The 19,526-nt window shown below is 41.2% G+C and overlaps 1 protein-coding gene across 1 annotated transcript in view; it reads right to left on the bottom strand.

Moving 5' to 3' along the window:
• Positions 1-19,526, bottom strand: part of CRACD (capping protein inhibiting regulator of actin dynamics) — a 127,450-nt gene that overhangs the window by 56,423 nt on the left and 51,501 nt on the right. Inside the window, exon 5 of the mRNA XM_030564085.1 lies at positions 11,334-11,499. Coding sequence (XP_030419945.1) covers positions 11,334-11,499 — 166 coding nt within the window. The remainder of the gene's footprint in view (positions 1-11,333; positions 11,500-19,526) is intronic.

Raw genomic sequence — 19,526 nt, 5'->3', positions numbered from 1 at the left:
ATCGTATCATATCCTATTCCTGACTTATAGAATTCACTGTACTGAGAGAACTGGAAGGGTACAGAATATAAGAACAGCCAAACTGGGACAGATTAATGGTTCATCTAGCCCAGTATCCTGTCTTCCAACAGTGGCTCATGCCAGATGCTTCAGAGGGAATGAACAGAACAGGGCAATTTCGAGTGAGCTATCCCCTGTCATGCAGTCCCAGCTTCTGGCAATTGGAGGTATAGCAACACCTAGACCATGGGATGGTGTCCCTGACCACTCTTGGCTAGCAGCCATTGATGAACCTATCCGCCATGAATTTACCTAATTTTTTTTTGACCACAGCTATACTTTTGGCCTTGAGTGAAATAATACTTCCTTGTGTTTGTTTTAAATCGGCTGCCTATTAATTTCATTAGGTGACTCCTAGTTCTCTTTATCTGAAGGTGTAAATAATACTTCCCTATTCACTTTCTCCATACACTTCATGATTTTATAGACCTCTATCATAACCCCCCTTAGTCATCTCTTTTATAAGATGAACCATCCCACTCTTTTTAAATCGATATGCCTAAACATTTTTGTTGCTCTTATCTGTACCCTTTCCAATTTTAATGTATCTTTCTTGAGATGGGATGACCAGAACTGCATGAAGTATTCCAGATGTGGGCATACCATGGATTTATATAGTGACATTATGATATTTTCTGTTTTACTATATATCCCTTTCCTAATGTTCCTAACACTGTTAGCTTGTTTGACTGCCACTGCTCACTGAGTGGATGTTTTCAGGGAACTATCCACGACGATGCCAAGATCATGGTAATGGCTAATTTACATCCAGTCATTTTGTATGTATAGTTGGGATTTTTTCCAATGTGTATTACTTTACACTTATCAATAAGGCTACGATTTAGTCATGGACATCGCCGAAGTCACAGAATCCGTGATTTCCAGCAACCTCTGTGACTTCAGCCTGTGATGGTCGGGAGCTGCAGGCAGCGGACAGTGGGGGCCCCCCAGCTACAGGCAGTGGGGGAACCCTGCAGCTCCCAGCCATCATGGAGGGGGAACCCCTGAGCTCCTGGCCATGGGTGATGGGGGAACCCCTGAGCTCCTGGCCATGATAGGCAGTCTGCATTGCAATCAGAGGCATGATTGCAGCATGGATGGGCATATCCATGTACTAGCTTTAATCTAGCTAGCACAGCTAAAAATAGCTGTAAGGATGTAGTGGCATAAGCTACCAACCAGAGTCCCCACTGAAGCCCATGCCACCATGTCTTCACTGCTATTTTTAGCCATTCTAGCTAGATTAAAGCTAGCATGGGAATGCCACCCCACACTGCAAATCCCTACAGGATTTGGCTCAGGCATCCAGATGTAAAAGGCTAGTAAACTAGCCCACTGAATCTCCTAATACACAATGACTTTTAATAAATCTTCAATAGAAATAAAAATTCAAGAGTGGGCTCCTTTAAGACAGATTCACTTATGTAATAGCTTCTCCTTTCCTCTCCCTTGGCCTCTCCCTCTGCCCTGCCTGTCTCTTAAGCTTTTCTCAGACTGGGTGATGGTGGGAGGCAGGTTTCTCAGGAGAAATTCAGGAGTATGCTTCTCCAGTCAAGAAGCCGTCACATATACAATATACAGCTCTACACAGAGAAGTGTAGTCTATTTTGTACTGCTGTGTTCAAATTGTGTGTATGTACTATCACCATGCTGCTTCTGACTGATGGAAGGCTCTAGGGGTAAAGAGAAGTTCTGATATAGCTGAGCTACAGAGGAGACCCACTGCTCTAGCTTTAGTCCATAAAATGTTTATTACTTACTTTGTTCATCTATGTACCAGGTGATTCAAATTGGGGAAAATATTTGCCTTAAACCTCAAATCCACTTACAATGATTTTTGGGTGAGGAGTTGGGCAAATACAGTACTGCTAAAAGTAATAATGCTTGCTAAAAATTTCTAAATTAAATTTGCTTCAGCTATGTGTTTGTGTTCACTTTTCATGGATATTTGTTCAATGGATATTTTCTGCACAAATGATCAAGAAAAGAGAATTTTAAAGTCTCCTTTGTGAATATTCACAGAAACCAAATAAGAAAGTATTTGGCTTGCACATTCATTCAGTAAGGGATTTGAACCAACACCATGTGACTTATCTGATAAACTGCAACCAAGAAACACAGCTCAAATAGTAGATATCAAATATCCACAAGACTCTTCACTAGCCAAAGAGAGCTTAAAAAGAAATTAAAAAAAAATTCAAATAAATAATGTGTTTAGAGAAATCAGAGTCTGATCATAGCCATTCCACAAGCAAAAAGGAAGCTAATTTCATCTTATTAAAACTACTTCTATGAATTATTTGCACAAGTCTATTGGGTGTGTGGTTGCAAATCTCAGATCATGCTTACAACAATTCAGCAACCATGAGCCTCCCTCCTCCCAGTTGGTCTTCCCCACCCCAGAGAATCTGGTTGAGTTAAAGAAAGGAAGGGAACCCCTTTGGGTAACAAACAGCTATATTTGGGGGATGGAAAATTGTTGACTGTGAAGGTTCTCCTTGGAGAATTAAGCCTGTCTGTGCAGAGGCAGGTTCAGTTCCAGCCCCTGTGAACCAAACTACAGCATTCAAACTTACAAACCTCTGTCTGCAATGTCAACAGAGCTTTAGCAAAGATTTTCCACTGTAATACATTTATAGTGTATAATCTCTAAGGTTGTTTCAGTACATCAGAAAACAGAACAGAGAGAGCTGAACTTTCCAGGGGGCAGAGATCATGTCTTTGTTTATGATGTTTGCATAGTACCAAGTTCAATAAATAATAAAACCAATTTAAGAATAAGTGGCAAATCACAGTTCTAGAATAGATGTTATGTGATGGATGATTTCCAGAGACTTGTGTAAAGCCTTACAAACACAAATCAACTTTACTATTACTTGCTTTGTACTAAGTGCTGTTACAGTTTGCCTTTACAGTTTGCATGCAGCAGTTGAGGACATAGGTTGATAAGTATGGGCTGAGGTTTGTAAACTTGGGAAAGGTAAGATGAAGGCAGATAAAAGGTTCTTCTCTCCCCTCAAGGGAGCCAGGTAGGGTGAGCTATGTGGAAGTAGCTTCTCCTCCTACCGGGGAATTGTAAAATGAGATGGAAGAACATATTAATGTGCACATGCCAGGATGCTGAGTGAGTGATGTGTACTTGATGATTCCAATGCCTGTTTAGAACAGAGAACTGGCAGGCAGGATTCCCAGATTCTGTTTCTATTTTGCTACTCAACATGAAATCATACAAAGTCATTTAAGATCTCTGTGTCTTAGCTCACCCATGAGTAAAACAGGGATAAAAAAATTTAAATAAATCATGGAGGCAGGGGACAATACTCGTATTGCAAACAAAATTAATACAGAGCTAATGATAAAAGGTTAATTAATCCCAAATAGGTCTTTTAAAGGTAACAGATATAGATTATGAAGATGATTTGTTAGCAATTGAATGGAAAGTTCATGTGTGTTTATAAGGATTAAATAGCAATTTAAAACCAATATAATTAATATTTTGCATTTTTACAGTGTTTTCTCATCTGAGGATCTCAAAGCCACTGTACAAACACTAATGAATTTTGACACAACCTCTCTGTCTCTCTCAGGTAATAGCACCTGTGCTATTTCCTACCAGAGAAGAGTGATTGTTTTAAACACGATCAAAACATGTTTAAAAGTATTTTCCCCAGTATTCTCCCCTCTCTGCCTGACAGATACTGAGGACTGCGGGAGCCAGTGTGGGTGGTCCATCATGTGCAGGGTCAGCCAGAGATGGTTCAGGATATGAAAGAGGTTCCCTATGCCTAAAGCAGGCGCTAGTCATTGTTTGTGGAGAGAAAAGGATTGCTGTAGAGCCTGCCATACTAGGTACTGGCAGGTAGTTTCATCTCTTTTGTGAAAACAGACACAGCAATAAAAAGAAACCTATCCATTCCCACTTCTTTTCTTGTCTCCACCTTCCCAAAGTGACTTCTTTGCTTTCTTTTCTTCTTAAAAGACTAACAACAAATAAAGCTAGCCCAAACAACTAAAAGCTGTGAGGTTTATTCCAAAATAACTGAGGAAACATGACAATGTTAGTGGTGATGGGCAACAATGCCCAATTTTATGGGAAAACTGAAACTTTAATTAAAATTTTAAGTGTATTTGATCTTTGTAGGTTCTTACTCCTTCTGAACCAGGCATAGAGCTGTATCCTACTTTTACAACAGGCTACATAAAAAGCAGTGGCAAAGTCAGTACAAACTAAAATTTCATAGATAGGGTTGTTGATTAATCACAATTAACTCAGGTGATTAACTCAAAAAAATTAATTGTAATTAAAAAAATTGTGATTAATCACAGTTTTAATCACACCATTAAACAATTGAATTCCAATTGATATTTATTAAATATTTTTGGATGTTTTTCTACATTTTCAAATATATTGACTTCAATTATAAAACAGAATACAAAGTGTACAGTGCTTACTTTATATATTATTTTTAGTACAAATCTTTGCACTAAAAATGATAAACAAAAGAAATTGTATTTTTCAATTCACCTCATACAAGTACTGTAGTACAATCTCTTTAACATGAAAGTGCAACTTACAAATGTCAATTTTTTTTTGTTATATAACTGCACTCAAAAACAAAACAGTGCAAAACTTTACAGCCTACAAGTCCATTCAGTCCTACCTCTTGTTCAGCTAACCATTAAAACAAACAAGTTTGTTTATATTTACGGGAGATAATGCTACCCGCTTCTTATTTATAGTGTCACCTGAAAGTGAGAACAAGAGTTCACATGGCAAGGTATTTATGTGCCAGATATGCTAAACATTCGTATGCCCCTTCATGCTTCGTCCAGAGGACATACTTCCATGCTGATGACACTCATTAAAAAAATGTGTTAATAAAATTTGTTACTGAACTCCTGGGGAAGAACTGTGTGCCTCCTGCACTGTTTTACCCACATTCTGACACATATTTCACGTTATAGCAGTTTCAGATGACACAGTACATGTTTTTCGTTTTAAGAACACTTTCACTACAGATTTGACAAAATGCAAAGAAGGTACTAATGTGAGATTTCTAAAGATAGCTACAGCTCTCAATCCAAGGTTTAAGGATCTGAAGTGCCTTCCAAAATCTGAGAGGGATGAGGCATGGAGCATGCTTTCAGATGTCTTAGAGGAGCACCACTCCAATGCGGAAGTAGTTCCGAATGGGGAACTACACAAAAGTGAGGTGGTTAGTTAAACAGAAATTAAAAGCTACAGTGCCAAAAGTAAAATCCCTGCAAGCTGAATGGAAACTTTTAAAAGACACCATAATAGAGGCTCAACTTAAATGTATACTCCAAATTAAAAAACATAGTAAGAGAACCAAAGAAGAGCAACCGTGGCTGAACAACAAAGTAAGAGAAGCAGTGAGAGGCAAAAAGGCATCTTTAAAAAGCGGAAGTTAAATCCTAGTGAAGAAAATAAAAAGGAGCATAAACTGTGGCAAATGAAGTGTACAAATATAATTAGGAAGGCCAAAAAAGAATGTGAAGAACAGCTAGCCAAGACTCAAGAAGTAATAGCAAAAAAATTTTAAGTACATCAGAAGCAGGAATCCTGTTAACAACCAGTGGGGCTACTGGATGATCAAGATGCTAAAGGAGCACTCAAAGACGATAAGGCCATTGCGGAGAAACTAAACAAATTCTGTGGATTGGTCTTCACAGTTGAGGGAGTTTCCCAAACCTGAGCCATTCTTTTTAGATGTCAAGTCTGAGGAACTGTCCCAGACTGAGGTGTTATTCGAGGTGGTTTTGGAACAAATTGATAAACTAAACAGTAATAAGTCACCAGGACAGATGGTATTCACCCAAGAGTTCAGAAGGAACTGAAATATGAAATTGCAGGACTACTAACTGTCATCTGTAACCTATCATTTAAACCAGCTCCTGTACCAAATGACTGGAGGATAGCTAATGTGATGCCAATTTTAAAAAAGGCTCCAGAGGTGACTCTGGCAATTACAGGCTGGTAAGCCTGACTTCAGTACCGGGCAAACTGGTTGAAACTATAGTAAACAATAAAATTGTCAGACACATAGATAAACATTTGTTGGGGAAGAGTCAACATGATTTTTGTAAAGGGAAATCATGCTTCCCCAATCCACTTGAACTTTTTGAGGGGGTCAACAAGCATGTGGACAAAGGAGATCTGGTGGATATTGTGTATTTAGATTTTCAGAAAGCCTTTGACAAGGTCCTTCACCAAAGACTCTGAAGCAAAGTAAGCAGTCATGGGATAAGAGGGAAGGTCCTCTCATGGATTGGTAACTGGTTAAAAGATAGGAAACAAAGGATAGGAATAAATGGTCAGTTTTCAGAATGGAGAGAGGTAAATAGCGGTGTCATCCAGGACTGTACTGGGCCCAGTCCTATTCAACATATTCATAAATGATCTGGAAAAGGGGGTAAACAGTGAGGTGGCAAAATTTGCAGGTAATACAAAATAGTTAAGTCCCAGGCAGACTGCGAAGAGCTACAAAAGGATCTCTCAAAACTGGTGACTGGGCAACAAAATGGCAGATAAAATTCAGTTTTGATAAATGCAAAGTAATGCATACTGGAAAACATAATCCCAACTATACATATAAAATGATAGGGTGTAAATTGCTGTTACCACTCAAGAAAGAGGTCTTGGGTCATTGTGGATAGTTCTCTGAAAACATCCACTCAATGTGCAGCAGCTGTCGAAAAAGGGAACAGAATGTTGAGACTCATTAAGAAAGAGATAGATAATAAGACTGAAAATATCATATTGCCTCTATATAACTTCATGGGTCGCCCACATCTTGAATACTGTGTGCAGATGTGGTTGCCCCATCTCAAAAAAGATATATTGGACTTGGAAAAGGTTCAGAAAAGGACAACAAAAATGATTAGGGGTATGGAAAGGCTGCTGTATGAGAAGGGATTATTAAGACTGGGACTTTTCAGCTTGGAAAAAAGATGACTAAGGGTGGGATATGATAAAGGTCTATAAATTCATGACGGGTGTGGAGAAAGTAAACAAGGAAGTGTTATTCACTCCTCATAACACAAGAAGTAGGTTTAAAACAAAGAAAATGAACACACAATGCGCAGTCAACCTGTGGAATGCCTTGCCAGGTTGTTGTGAAGGCTAAGACTATAACAGGGTTCAAAAAAGAACTAGATAAATTCATGGAGAATAGGTCTCTCATTGGCTATTAGCCAGGATGGACAGGGATGGTGTCCCTAGCCTGTGTTTGCCAGAAGTTGGGAATGGGCGACAAGGAATGGATCACTTGATGATTATCTTTTCTGTTCATTCCTTCTGGGGCACCTGGCATTGGCCACTGTCGGAAGATAGGATACTGGGCTAGATGGACCTTTGTTCTGACCCAGTATGGCCATTCTTATGGAACTACAGAACCTGAATCACCAAAAAAGAAAATCAATCTTCTGCTGGTGGCATCGGTCTCAGATGATGAGAATGAACATGCATTGGTCTGCACTATTTGAGTCGTTATAGAGCAGAACTTGTCAACAGCATGGACGCATGTCCTCTGGAATGGTGGTTGAAGCACAAAGGGACATACGAACCTTTAGCGCATCTGGCATGTAAATATCATGCGACACTGGCTATGACAATGCCATTTGAATGCCTGTTCTTACTTTCAGGTGACACTGTAAACAAGAAGTGGGCAGCATTATCACCTGCAAATGTAAACAATCTTGTCTGACTGAACAAAAAGTAGGACTGAGTGGACTTGTAGGCTCTAAGTTTTACATTATTTTATTTTGAATGCAGTTTTTTTGTACATAATTCTACATTTGTAAGTTCAACTTTCATGATAAAGAGATAGCATTACAGTACTTGTAATGGAGGAATTAAAAAATACTATTTCTTTTTTTTTTTTTGCAGTGCAAATATTTGTAATAAAATATAAAGTGAGCACTGTACATTTTATATTCTGTGTTGTAATTAAAATATATTTGTAAATGTAGAAAACATCCAAAATATTTAAATAAATGGAATTCTATTATTGTTTAACAGTGCGATTAATTGCAATTAATTTTTTAAAGTGCTTGACAGCCATATTCATAGAAATGATTTGTTTATACTGCTCTGTATACTATACACTGACATGTAAGTATAATATTCCTATTCCAGTTGATTTATTTTATAATTATGTGGTAACAATGAGAAAGTAAGCAATTTTTCAGTAATGGTGTGCTGTGATACTTTTGTATTTTTATGCCTGATTTTTTAAGTTTTTAAGTGAGGTGAAACTTGGGGGTACACAAGACAAATCATACTCTTGAAAGAGTTACAGTAGTCTGGAAAGATTGAGAGCCACTGGTTTAGAGTACATACCGTATAATAGGCACAGTATGTATAAAGATATACATTTAACTAGCAATACAATTTAATAGCAGCAATACAACAATAATGATTAAAACCCAGATTTGTACAATGAATCTTTCTGTTGGACTGTTAAGACTGATTTTTTCCACTGCATTTCTGTCAGCATAGATCTGACACAACTCCACTGATGGCACAGGACTTACACAGGCAAAAACTGTCGCAAGTAAGATCAGAATCAGGCCCCTTCCCATTTGCTGACCATCTCTAATTTTAATTTTGCAAGCTGTTTTAATACTGCAGTTTTTTAATTTAACAGAGTGGATGAAACCACACTCGATCATTCCATTGATTGCTTCAGGAAAAAAAAACTGGCTGTGAAATCTTTAACAAACATCACACCCACCACAATCTCTCTACTGCCAATAGGGCAACTATACAGTCCCTGAAATATAACCACCAGACAGCGATCAAATCAGCAGACAAAGAGGGAGGGGAGGGCGCCACTGTAGTCCTCAACCATGATGACTATGTTAATGAGGCCAACTGACAACTCTGTGACACCACCTATTAAAAAGAACTCAGAAGTCCCCACACCACAATTTATGCAGGAATTTAAGGATACCATCAAATCCTCCCCCAAATAATTCCAAGAGGAACTCTACAAACTCATCCCACACAAATCCACAGTCCTTCTGCACGCTTCCCAAGATAAACAAGGGAACACAGGCAAACCATCATATCAGGCCACAGCATTCTTACTGAAGAAATATCAGGTCTCACAAACTATCCTCAAACCACTCATCATACAAAGGGCTAGCTTCCTCCAGGAGGCAACTAACTTCCACCAAAAACTTTGCAACAGTAACAACCTCTCTCAGAACACCATTCTTGCCACTATGGATGTCACTTCCCTATACACCAACATTCCTCACGAGGCATAAATGCCTGCCTCAAATATTTACAAGACAATGGACAACCCTCAGATATCCATTCCAAATACATTGCCAAACTCATCCATTTCATCCTTACCCATAACAATTTTACATTCAACAACAAACACTTTTTCCAAACCATGGGAACAGCCACGGGTCCTAGGATGACTCTCCAATATGCCAACCCTTTCATGGGCCACCTTGAAGAAGAATTTCTGGACAAACGCACCATAAAATGAATGCTATGCCAGAGACACAGCAATGGTATTTTCACCCTCTGGACAAATGACAAACTCCCTCATAGATTTCCACAAAACTTAAACCACCACCACCTGTCCATTAAACTCTCTCTGGAACACTGTTACACTAGCATCGACTTCAACAATGGAATGCAACAGACAGCTATATACAAGAGACCCAACCACCCCAACCACCCCAAGAAATCTTTACCTACACCCAAGCACTCAAATTCCACATAATATCTTCAGAGGAAAAAGTCCAAGATACAAAACTTAACACACTCAGAACTACCTCCACCAAACAAGGATATTCTACCAGATAAGTAGGTCACATAATGGAACAGGCCATCCAAATACCTTGAGAGAACCTGCTTCAGTATAGAAATAAACCCCCTCCAATCACACACCCCTAATTGTCACCTACTACCCACACTGGAACCTATACGGGGTATCATCAAACACCTACAACCATATTAATGGAGACCCCATCCTGAAAGAAATCTTTCCTGAACCCCCTCTTCTGGCCTTCAAAGCACCCCCCAACCTTTCTAAGCTCATCATCAGAACCAAGCTCTTCACAGACCAGGACATTAAAACTCAAAGTGGTACCAGACCCTGCCAGAATAACAAATACAAAACCAGCAGACACATCTGTACTGCTACAATGAGCAACACCCCCCACAACACACTTTTCAAGATCCATGGGTCCTATGCATGCCTATCACAACCTGTAGTGTACCTCATCCAATGTATTAAATGCCTCAACCTCAACTATGTGGGTGAAACCAGACAATCACTATGCTCGCCAATGAACACTCTCAGGAAAATTCTAAAAGACAAAAACAGCATATCACCTGTGCATGAAAACTTGCCACAAAGCACATTTATATTCCTCATCTTGCAAACAGAAAGTATGAGAAAATAGCACCCCATGGTGATAGGTTTTGACTAGAAATGACCACAGGTACATATGGTTCTGGGCTAACAGAGAACATAGGCTCTACTGATCCTGCTATCATTTCTGCACATGCCTTTGTCTCTACTTTTGACATATCTATCCCTGGCATGAGCCTGGCACTTTGTGCCGCTTCTTTGGTAATTTCATTATTTTTTCTCCTCTCCATCACTTCTGCTACACATGGACACAAAGCAGTTTCTGACACATTGCCATTGGATTTTATATTAATAACTTTTTCCATATTTTTGAATTTAAAACTAAAACAAGTTGCTGGGTTGAGAACCCTAAAGACTGCAGCTCTATCAACAGAACAGGCAGATCACGCACAGCAATGCGGCAAGCTTCCCCCACACTTCCCACCCATAAGCTTCATTCCTGACGTGGAGGTACCACCTCGAGGGGAAAGCGAGTACAGCAGAGTCTCCACGCCCAGTCAGTTCCGGTCCTAACTAGGGTACCCATTGTGCTGGTGGTCTCTGTCCTTAAATTTTACTAATCCATGAAAGTAGGTTTGAATTTGTTTGGTTTAACCCTGGACTTTCTTTTTTCTACACAGCTATACATGGAACCAACAATTGACATGTGCAAGAAGTTAAACACAGATTCTAGGGTACAAGAATATGACTAGAAAGGCACACAGACACTCTAATGTGCAGTGTGCTACTTATTATCATTCAGTGTGATGAAATTCTACTTCATCGAAACAGGAACCACATTCATTACATCTACAATGATTCTTACAGCTTCAGTTTAAAACAAAACACATTTAACAAATACATGTATGTTTTTACCTCAAACCATTGTTTGTTTCTTCATCTGAAGAGAGGCCATTGCATACATTCCCGAAAGAGTGGCTGGGTTTCAATCTGGCTTCCTCACAGTCTGATGTTCCGTCTCTCTTTTTCCTTTTACCAAAAAACTTCTTGAAAGGCTGGAATTTGCCTGCCCTTTTCTTGTCTGCAAATCACAAGACAAACACATATAGTAGCTTATCAAGGCTGCACTTTGGTGTGTGCTAGAAAATCACAACAGCTAGCACTTGCAAAGGAAAAATGAGGTCAAAGAGCAATCAGCAGCCTAAGCAAACCCTGTGCTTGGAATTTAAATGCATGGCTGCAACTCACTGTCAAGGTACAATATTGACAAAGCAAAAAGAAGAGCATTAAAACACCTGCTCTCTGGATTAAAGATTCATGCTGAGGTGTCAGTGCGGTCAAACATTTGGATGGGGGGAAAAAAGATCATTTACAAGAGACAGAATGAAAACCCAATAGAAGGAGATTCATTTTTAGATTTTGTGTAGTACTTTTCTTTTGTCCTGGTCACTAAAGGAAAGCTCTGCATTCATTACCATACTGCAGCAGGTGCTACATGCACTGGTTTGAATGGAAGGAACTGAAAATAACTTAGTATATATTAATTACTTATATCGAGCCATAGGTGAACAAAGACAAACAAAGATACTACGTTAAATTTTCAGAGTTACATCAGTGTACATCCAGAGTGAAGTCAATTGAGTTACTCTGGTTTTACTCCTGAGTGACTGAGAGCAGAATCTGGCCCAGCATTCCACTCTGAGGTGTTTACAAACTGAAGTTAGACCCAAAACTCAGAGAAAGACAATTTGGCAGGCACAAGGAAGGAAACGGCAAGCAAAAAGAGAGGGGATACCATTTTTCACAGAGAACATAGACGACAAATAAATAAGTTTGTGAAGCTAAACTTTTTTCCCCCCATAGCCTACACCAAAAAAAAATTAAAATAAATAAATAACTATATAAAAAAATCAAGGCTTATTGCTAAATATTGGCATCGTGTAACAAAGGAGGAATTTCAAACATTTCAAAACTATCATAGTTTCATTTCATTTACCCCAACTTAATTTTGCATTCAGCTACCTTAGAATGCACTCTCACTTTTGGAACTGCATCTCTTCTAATATTCCAGTTTGAGATATATCATTTTCACCACTGCTTCACCTGTGACAAACATTTTCATAAGCCATCCAGAATTCTCATACATACTACCTACTCTCTCATTCACTCAATCTCTCTCTCTCTCTCTCACACACACACACACACACACACCCTCCCCAGGGAGCTGCTGCTCAGAAAAAGTATGAATTTTGTTGCAAGATGCATGTGATACACGTGTAGGGACAACTGACCAATAAACCTGGAAACTACTGTGCTGCAATAGTCTTATGATTAAGGGGCCAGATTCTCTACCTTTCTCCACAGCATTTGTCCTCATCTCTCCAGATAAACAATTACCCCAAAGTGGGTGAGACCCTAATGAGTAAAGCACCAACATAGCTGACTTCTATGCCACACCCCTCTAGAGCCCCTACAGTACAGTGGGCATGTCAGGAGCAGGGAGGGGTTTGGCTAGAGTACACTGCAATCCAGCTATGCCCATCAGGCAGATGGTTTCTGGGGGCTGGGGTGAACTAGAAGAGCCCAGGAGCAGGGATAAAGATAGACAAAGAATTAGAAGCTGTAAGAGACTCCTTGTTAGTTCACGCCCCCATCATGTTACCAGAGGTGCCTGTTACGTTAGGGTACACTTATTTATTAGGGTTACTCTTTGGGGGAGGGTGTCTGTAATTCTATCAATGTACTACTTGTGTCATTTGTGTTCTCATACCGAGCTCTACTTCTCCCTTCTGCAAGTTCCCTCCCAATGGAGCTATCCTGCAGGACCTAGGTTCCCCAGGGCTGGGTTCTTCCAGCCCCAGAATCAGGGGAACACACACACACACACACTAACAGCACATCTGAGAGAATCGGGTTAATTAGCACTCTCAAGCTGACCCCTTATATTTCCCTGGAGTCGATAGACTGGGTCGAGCAACACTTCCAAGCTGTGACCCTCATATGCCCTTGGACTCAGCAGGCTGGGTCAAACAGCACTTGCAAGCTGCCACCCTCATATGCTCCAGGTTCAGCACATCCTTATCACCACTTTCACACTGTTCTGGTAGTAACCCACTTGATGAGCAAACCCCACAGGATTTTTGGGCGCTGCAGTAATCTTTAGCTTAGGTACGAGGAGCATTGCTGCAGAGTGGATGGGGAAGCCAAAAAACACCCACGAGGGGGAATCATAGAATATCAGGGTTGGAAGGGACCTAAGGATGTCATTTAGTCCAAAGCAGGGCCAATTCCCAACTAAATCATCCCAACAAGGACTTTGTCAAGCCTGACCTTAAAAACCTGTAAGGAAGGAGATTCCATCTCCTCCCTAGGTAATCCATTCCAGTGCTTCACCACCCTCCTAGTGATTTTTTCCCCCCTAACATCCAACCTAAACCTCTCCCACTGCAACTTGAGACCATTACTCCTCCTCTTTGGAACCATCCTTTCAGGTAGTTGAAAGCAGCTATCAAATCCCCCCCAATTCTTCTCGTCTACAGACGAAATAATCCAGTTCCCTCTGCCTCTCTCATAAGTCATGTGCTCCAGCCCCCTATCACTTTTGTTGCCTTCGCTGGACTCTTTCCAATTTTCCACAACCTTCTTGTAGTGTGGGTCCCAAACTGAACACAGTACTCAGATGAGGCCATCACCAGTGCAAATAGAAGCGGAATGATCACATTCCTCGATCTCCGTGCAATGCCCATACTTATATAGCCCAAAATGCCATTAGCCTTCTTGGCAACAAGGGCACGCTGTTGGCTCATATCCAGCTTCTCGTCCACCATAATACCTATGTCCTTTTCTGCCAGAACTGCTGCCTAGCACTCGGTCTGTAGGCTGTAGCAGTGCATGAATTCTTCCGTCTTAAGTGCAGGACTCGCAATTGTCCTTGTTGAACTTCATCAGATTTCTTTGGCCTAATCCCCTAATTTGTCTAGGTCCCATCTGTATCCTATCCTACCCTCCAGCGTATCTACCACTCCTCCCAGTTTAGTGTCACATGCAAACTTGCTAGGGTGCAATCCACAGCATCCTCAAGATCATTAATGAAGATATTGAACAAAACCGGCCCCAGGACCAACTCTTGGGGCACTTCGCTTGACACTGGCTGCCAACTAGGCAGGAGCCATTGATCACTACCTGTTGAGCCTGATGATCTAGCCAGCTTTCTATCCACCTTAGAGACAATTCATCCAGCCCATACTTCTTTAACTTGCTGGCAAGAATACTGTTGGACACTGTATCAAACGCTTTCCCTAAGGTCAAGGAATAGTCAAAGGGGGGGGGGGGGAAGAGAGAAGCAGCTAGCTTAACCATGGAAGTAATTTATTGCCAGGTAATAACCATACAAGAGAGAGTCAAACAACAAAAGAGTTATAATATTTAATCTAATTTAAATTTGATTACAAAAGTCAGGTTTAGAAAACTATAACTGATCACACAAGTCAGGGTCAGAAGGCTATACTGAGAGAGAGAGATGCCGACACAGTGGGTTCTCTGGGGCACGAGCACCCACGGGGAAAAATTAGTGGGTACTCTGCACCCACAGGCAGCCAAGCTCCCCTCACACCCCCCACCCCACCTCCTCCTCCTCCCCCTCCCCTGAGCGCGTCACGTCCCTGCTCCTTCGCCTACCTCCCAGTGCTTCCAGTCCGGCTGCTACCAAACAGCTGTTTGGCAGTGTTAGCATGCTCCAAGAGGGAGGGGGAGGAGGTGGAATGCAGCAAGCTCAGGGGAAGAGGCGGGGACAAGGTAGGGATTTGGGGAAGGAGTTGGAATAGGGGCAGGGAGGGGTCAGAGACTTTGGGGAATGGGTTGGAATGGGGGCAGGGGCAGAGGCAGGAAGGCGGGGTCGAGCACCCACGGGAAAGAGGGAAAGTTGGCGCCTATGGAGAGAGATGAGTTTTCACCACTCCCTGAAGCTTGAATCGATCAGGGTTTCCCAAGTGGGGGTAGTAGCTGAGGTTCCAGAGTGCTGGAGACAGGCAGCATGATCAGTCAGGAGAAGATGAAGTCCCAATGGAACTGATACAGATGTTGGATCCAGGCATCAGAACACTTATCTGAGTATGGGTAGGAGTTTTTGTAGGGAAAGAACAATGGTTCAAGGGAGAACACTAGATTTGATTATGGGTAAACTGATGGCTCAAGGCAGTACACCAAAGTTGTTTTGTTCAGGCTAGACAATAGGAACTGATTATTCCTGGCGATGGGCGTTGTTCCTTGCAAGGAGCTCACAATGCAATTAGGCAATTTCAGTATTTTGAATACCAATAAAGGATTTATTACAGAATTGGTCTGATAATTGCTGAGTTGGGTGTGTGCAGGGCAGGTCATTAGCACCTGGAGCAGAGATTCCCATCATGCAATGCTTCCCTGCATTTCTAGTTCCAGAGTTCCCGTGCGGTTCTTGCCTTGGAATCTCTGTTCTCCATTCTGTATGCTAATGGAGATGCCTCCCTGTCCTATCTTTGATGCAAATGAGGTTAGGGGAGTTTCTCTAATCCTGTCACTCTTGTCCGGAGGGGTTAGGTGTCTCTTCCACTGCCTTTTCCTTGCTTTTTATAAGTCTTTCTTCTGACCAGCTTTAGTTCAAACAGAAGCCTTCATGAGTCAGACAGGCTGGGTACTGGTTTCCCAAGAACACAGAGCTGATAGGTAACAATCAGTATGCCAAGCAGATAATGCATGCAGTAGAGATATTAGCCCAAAATGTTAAAGCCAAACAGATAACACTCTGCTCCAGTCAGCATATCATCTGAAAATCTCAAAGAAGTTTATAATGATGGGTATCATTCTTCTCATTTTGCAGATGGGCAACGGAAACACAGACAGTTTATGTGGCTTGCCCCGGTCACAAAGTGCGTCAGTGGCAGGGCCAGGAACAGATCCCTAGATTGCCTAATTTCCAAAGCCAAATTCAACCCAACAGGACCCACAGTGGGCCTGGGGAAAAAATGTTTAAATCACCATAATCTCATGAGCACTAGGACCCAGCAGGCAAAAAGCAAGGAGACGGATGGAGTAGCCCTTTATGTCCCTCGGCTCAGTCCCTGCTCTTCAATTAACCCCATCTCACAGCTTCTCCTACTTCCAGCTGCACAGTCCTCAGGATTGTGGGGAGATGGGAGAATCTCTTCCACCATTCACCCTCTAGACAGGCCTAGTACCCTACCGATTCTCAATCTTTGCAAGAACATCCTGGCATGAAACAACAGGTTAAAGAAGATTGTGAACCATTGCATTAGGCTACAGTTGGCCCAGATCTTCAAGCATTTGAGATTTTTCCTCATTTGGTAAAGGCACTATCACAGTCCCTGAGTCGGCTGCACCTCTGATTCCGTCATGTGCTCCTCAAGAGCACCCCACTTAGGTCTCAGGCCTCCTGCCATCACTTTTCTCATGACAGAATCCTATGATTCCTTCCCTTCAGTCTAGGGTCTTTACTATAGACCATTCCAAATCATTGTGGTTACCTCAGCAGGTCTGACTTCGGTTCAGCACCTGCATTCCCGCAGGGGCAATGACAGGGTGATCCAGTGACCAAATCACTTTCATAAAGCAAAGTACTATTTATTCAGAACAAAAGCATTTAAGAGGAAATATGTCTTAAAACAATAAACAGCTAATATGCATGACTAACTTACAAAGTGGTCAACCACCTCACTTGGGGACTTTGATAAAATACTTCAGGTCCTTCCAAAGGGTTTGGTTCTGCTGGTCATAGTCTCATGCTTGTCAGTTCTTTGACAGAGTTTCCCCCCTCCCAGGTCACTATTTTTATACCATTTCAAGTCCTTTGTGTTCTTAGGCCTCTTAAACTAGGTCAAACCAGTCTATAAAGCTTCCCTCTTGGGGGCAGGGGTAGGGGATAGAACTTCAAAATACTTGTTACATAGATTATTTCAGAATTGAAGATTTGCCTCAGTTACCTCCATTATCTTTAGCTTCTGCAGGAAGCATTCCTTATCTTACTTATTATGCCAAGAAATGCAAAAACTAGCAAGTGCATAAAGATACATGTAACATTTAACACATCACAGGCACTATTCATGAAAATGGCTCTTGTAGGCTGGCACAGCACAGAACAAATTGTGCACTACCAGAGACAAGACTTGTGGAAGGAACTAGATTGCCACAGTTTCCATATGTCTACTACTATAACAGGGACAGATCTCTCCCTTCTTTTTCAAGAAGGATTTCAGTCCATACCATTCCAACAACACAGCTAGTTCACTCAGAGTATGCAGGGCCAGTGCCATCCATTAGGCAACCTAGACGGTCACCTAGGGCGCTAACATTTGGGGGGCGGCGGCCAGATCTTCAGCCGCCATCGCCGTCGGCAGTATTTCAGAGGTGGGACCTTCCGCCACCTCTGTTGGGGGTGCCATTTCGCGGGCAGGATCTTCTGCTACCTAGGGCGCCAAAAAAGCTGGCATTGCTCCTGAGGATATAGCATAAGCCAGTATAGTCACAATGACTTTTTGAAAGGGCCCCTGTATTTTCAGCCCACTTCTGCTGTCCTATCCCCTCTGTAGGCTGGTAACAGAACATCAAATCTAAAACCGCATTGGACATAGGTCCGGAGATAAATTCAAGCCACGGATTTTTCATTAAACTAACAGCTGTGATTACAGTACTTATAATTAAAATATCTTTGTATATTTGTAGTCTAGGGTTTTCAAACGCTCAGTTCATTAAAGGAAGTAGTTTTAGGTATTGCTTCCACATATCAACATGTAGTTTGAAGATCATCATACAGCATTTGGGAAATCACAAACAACTGTAGTTTTTAATATGCACCATATTTTTATTCAAAATACCCCAATGTATGAAACTGTGCATAAGCTGTCTCCAAGTACATAGCAAATAATATGTGTTTTTAGCATTCTATAGAGACACCGACGGACCATTGCTTTAAATGAGCAGATATTGGAGCTTCAGTGTGATAATCCCAGCAGAGAACAAAATATTTGCATCATTTTAGAAGAACAACACTAAATGGGCTCACCCCTGCCATCCCTTGCATATATTTAATTCCCCATGAAGTTAATGAAAGTTTTGAGAGGACAATTGTAGGATCAGGCCCAGGAGGGAAATTATGAAATATGCATGCAACCAAAGTTCCCAGGGTAGAATAGGTTGATTAAAAACCATAAATTGAAGTCAGTAACATACACAAACACACAGACATATGCTTAATTAACTTACCATCGGTGCCCTAATAAGGAAGAAATATCAATATATTAGTATGGCAACATTTCACTCTCTCAGTTCTTCCCATGTGATGCAACATATCCCTCACTTTATATCTGCACATTGCAGCTGCCATTCTTTCACATGAGGGACAAGTTTTTCTTCAGAGCTGATAAATGTCAATCCTTTAACTCAAGCTGGATGGCTCACTGTTAAATGGATGGGCAATCTGAGGGAGGCCTTGACCTCCACGGCTGAGCAAGCTGTGCTTGCAACATCCCCAGATCCTTCCAGCACTGACACAAGTAGTAGTCAATCCCCCGTCTTCCGTAGGACAGTCCAAGTTCACTACCACTTGGGCAGGTCTTTGTAACCAAGCTTTTGGTTGTTTCATAAATATTGTTTTATAAAACAAGATATTTGATTGATTCCAAGGGCTAGAAGTGGGACAAGTCTCCATTTCTATTCTGATATGACACTAAGAGGAATCAAGAAGTTGGAAATGTGGTGGACACAGATCTCCCAAAACCATAATGTGTCTGGTGCTCTAAGATGAAAGCTGACATTCCTTGCCATATTAAATGTTATGGAGGGTGATGATAATGGTGGAGCCCCTAGATGCTACAGGCATGTTTCAAAGACAATTGCTGAAATAGCCTGAAAACAAATCTAGTCATAGGTGCAATTTCCTAGTGTTTTATTAACTACCAGATCTGGAATTATGCAAATTCAGCTCCAAGACAGCAAATGAAATAAGCAATCAAATCTTGTCCTTGCTTGGTTTACACACCTTTCTCTTTATTTCTTTCAGAAAATCACTATGAATAGTTAATAGCAAACCAAGGAATGTTGTACTTCAAATCTAAATCA

The sequence above is a fragment of the Gopherus evgoodei genome, chromosome 5 (assembly GCF_007399415.2).
Source record: "Gopherus evgoodei ecotype Sinaloan lineage chromosome 5, rGopEvg1_v1.p, whole genome shotgun sequence".
Lineage (NCBI taxonomy): Eukaryota > Metazoa > Chordata > Testudines > Testudinidae > Gopherus > Gopherus evgoodei.
The sequence above is the reverse complement of the archived record's forward strand: the minus strand, read 5'-3'. Positions and strand labels throughout refer to the sequence as shown.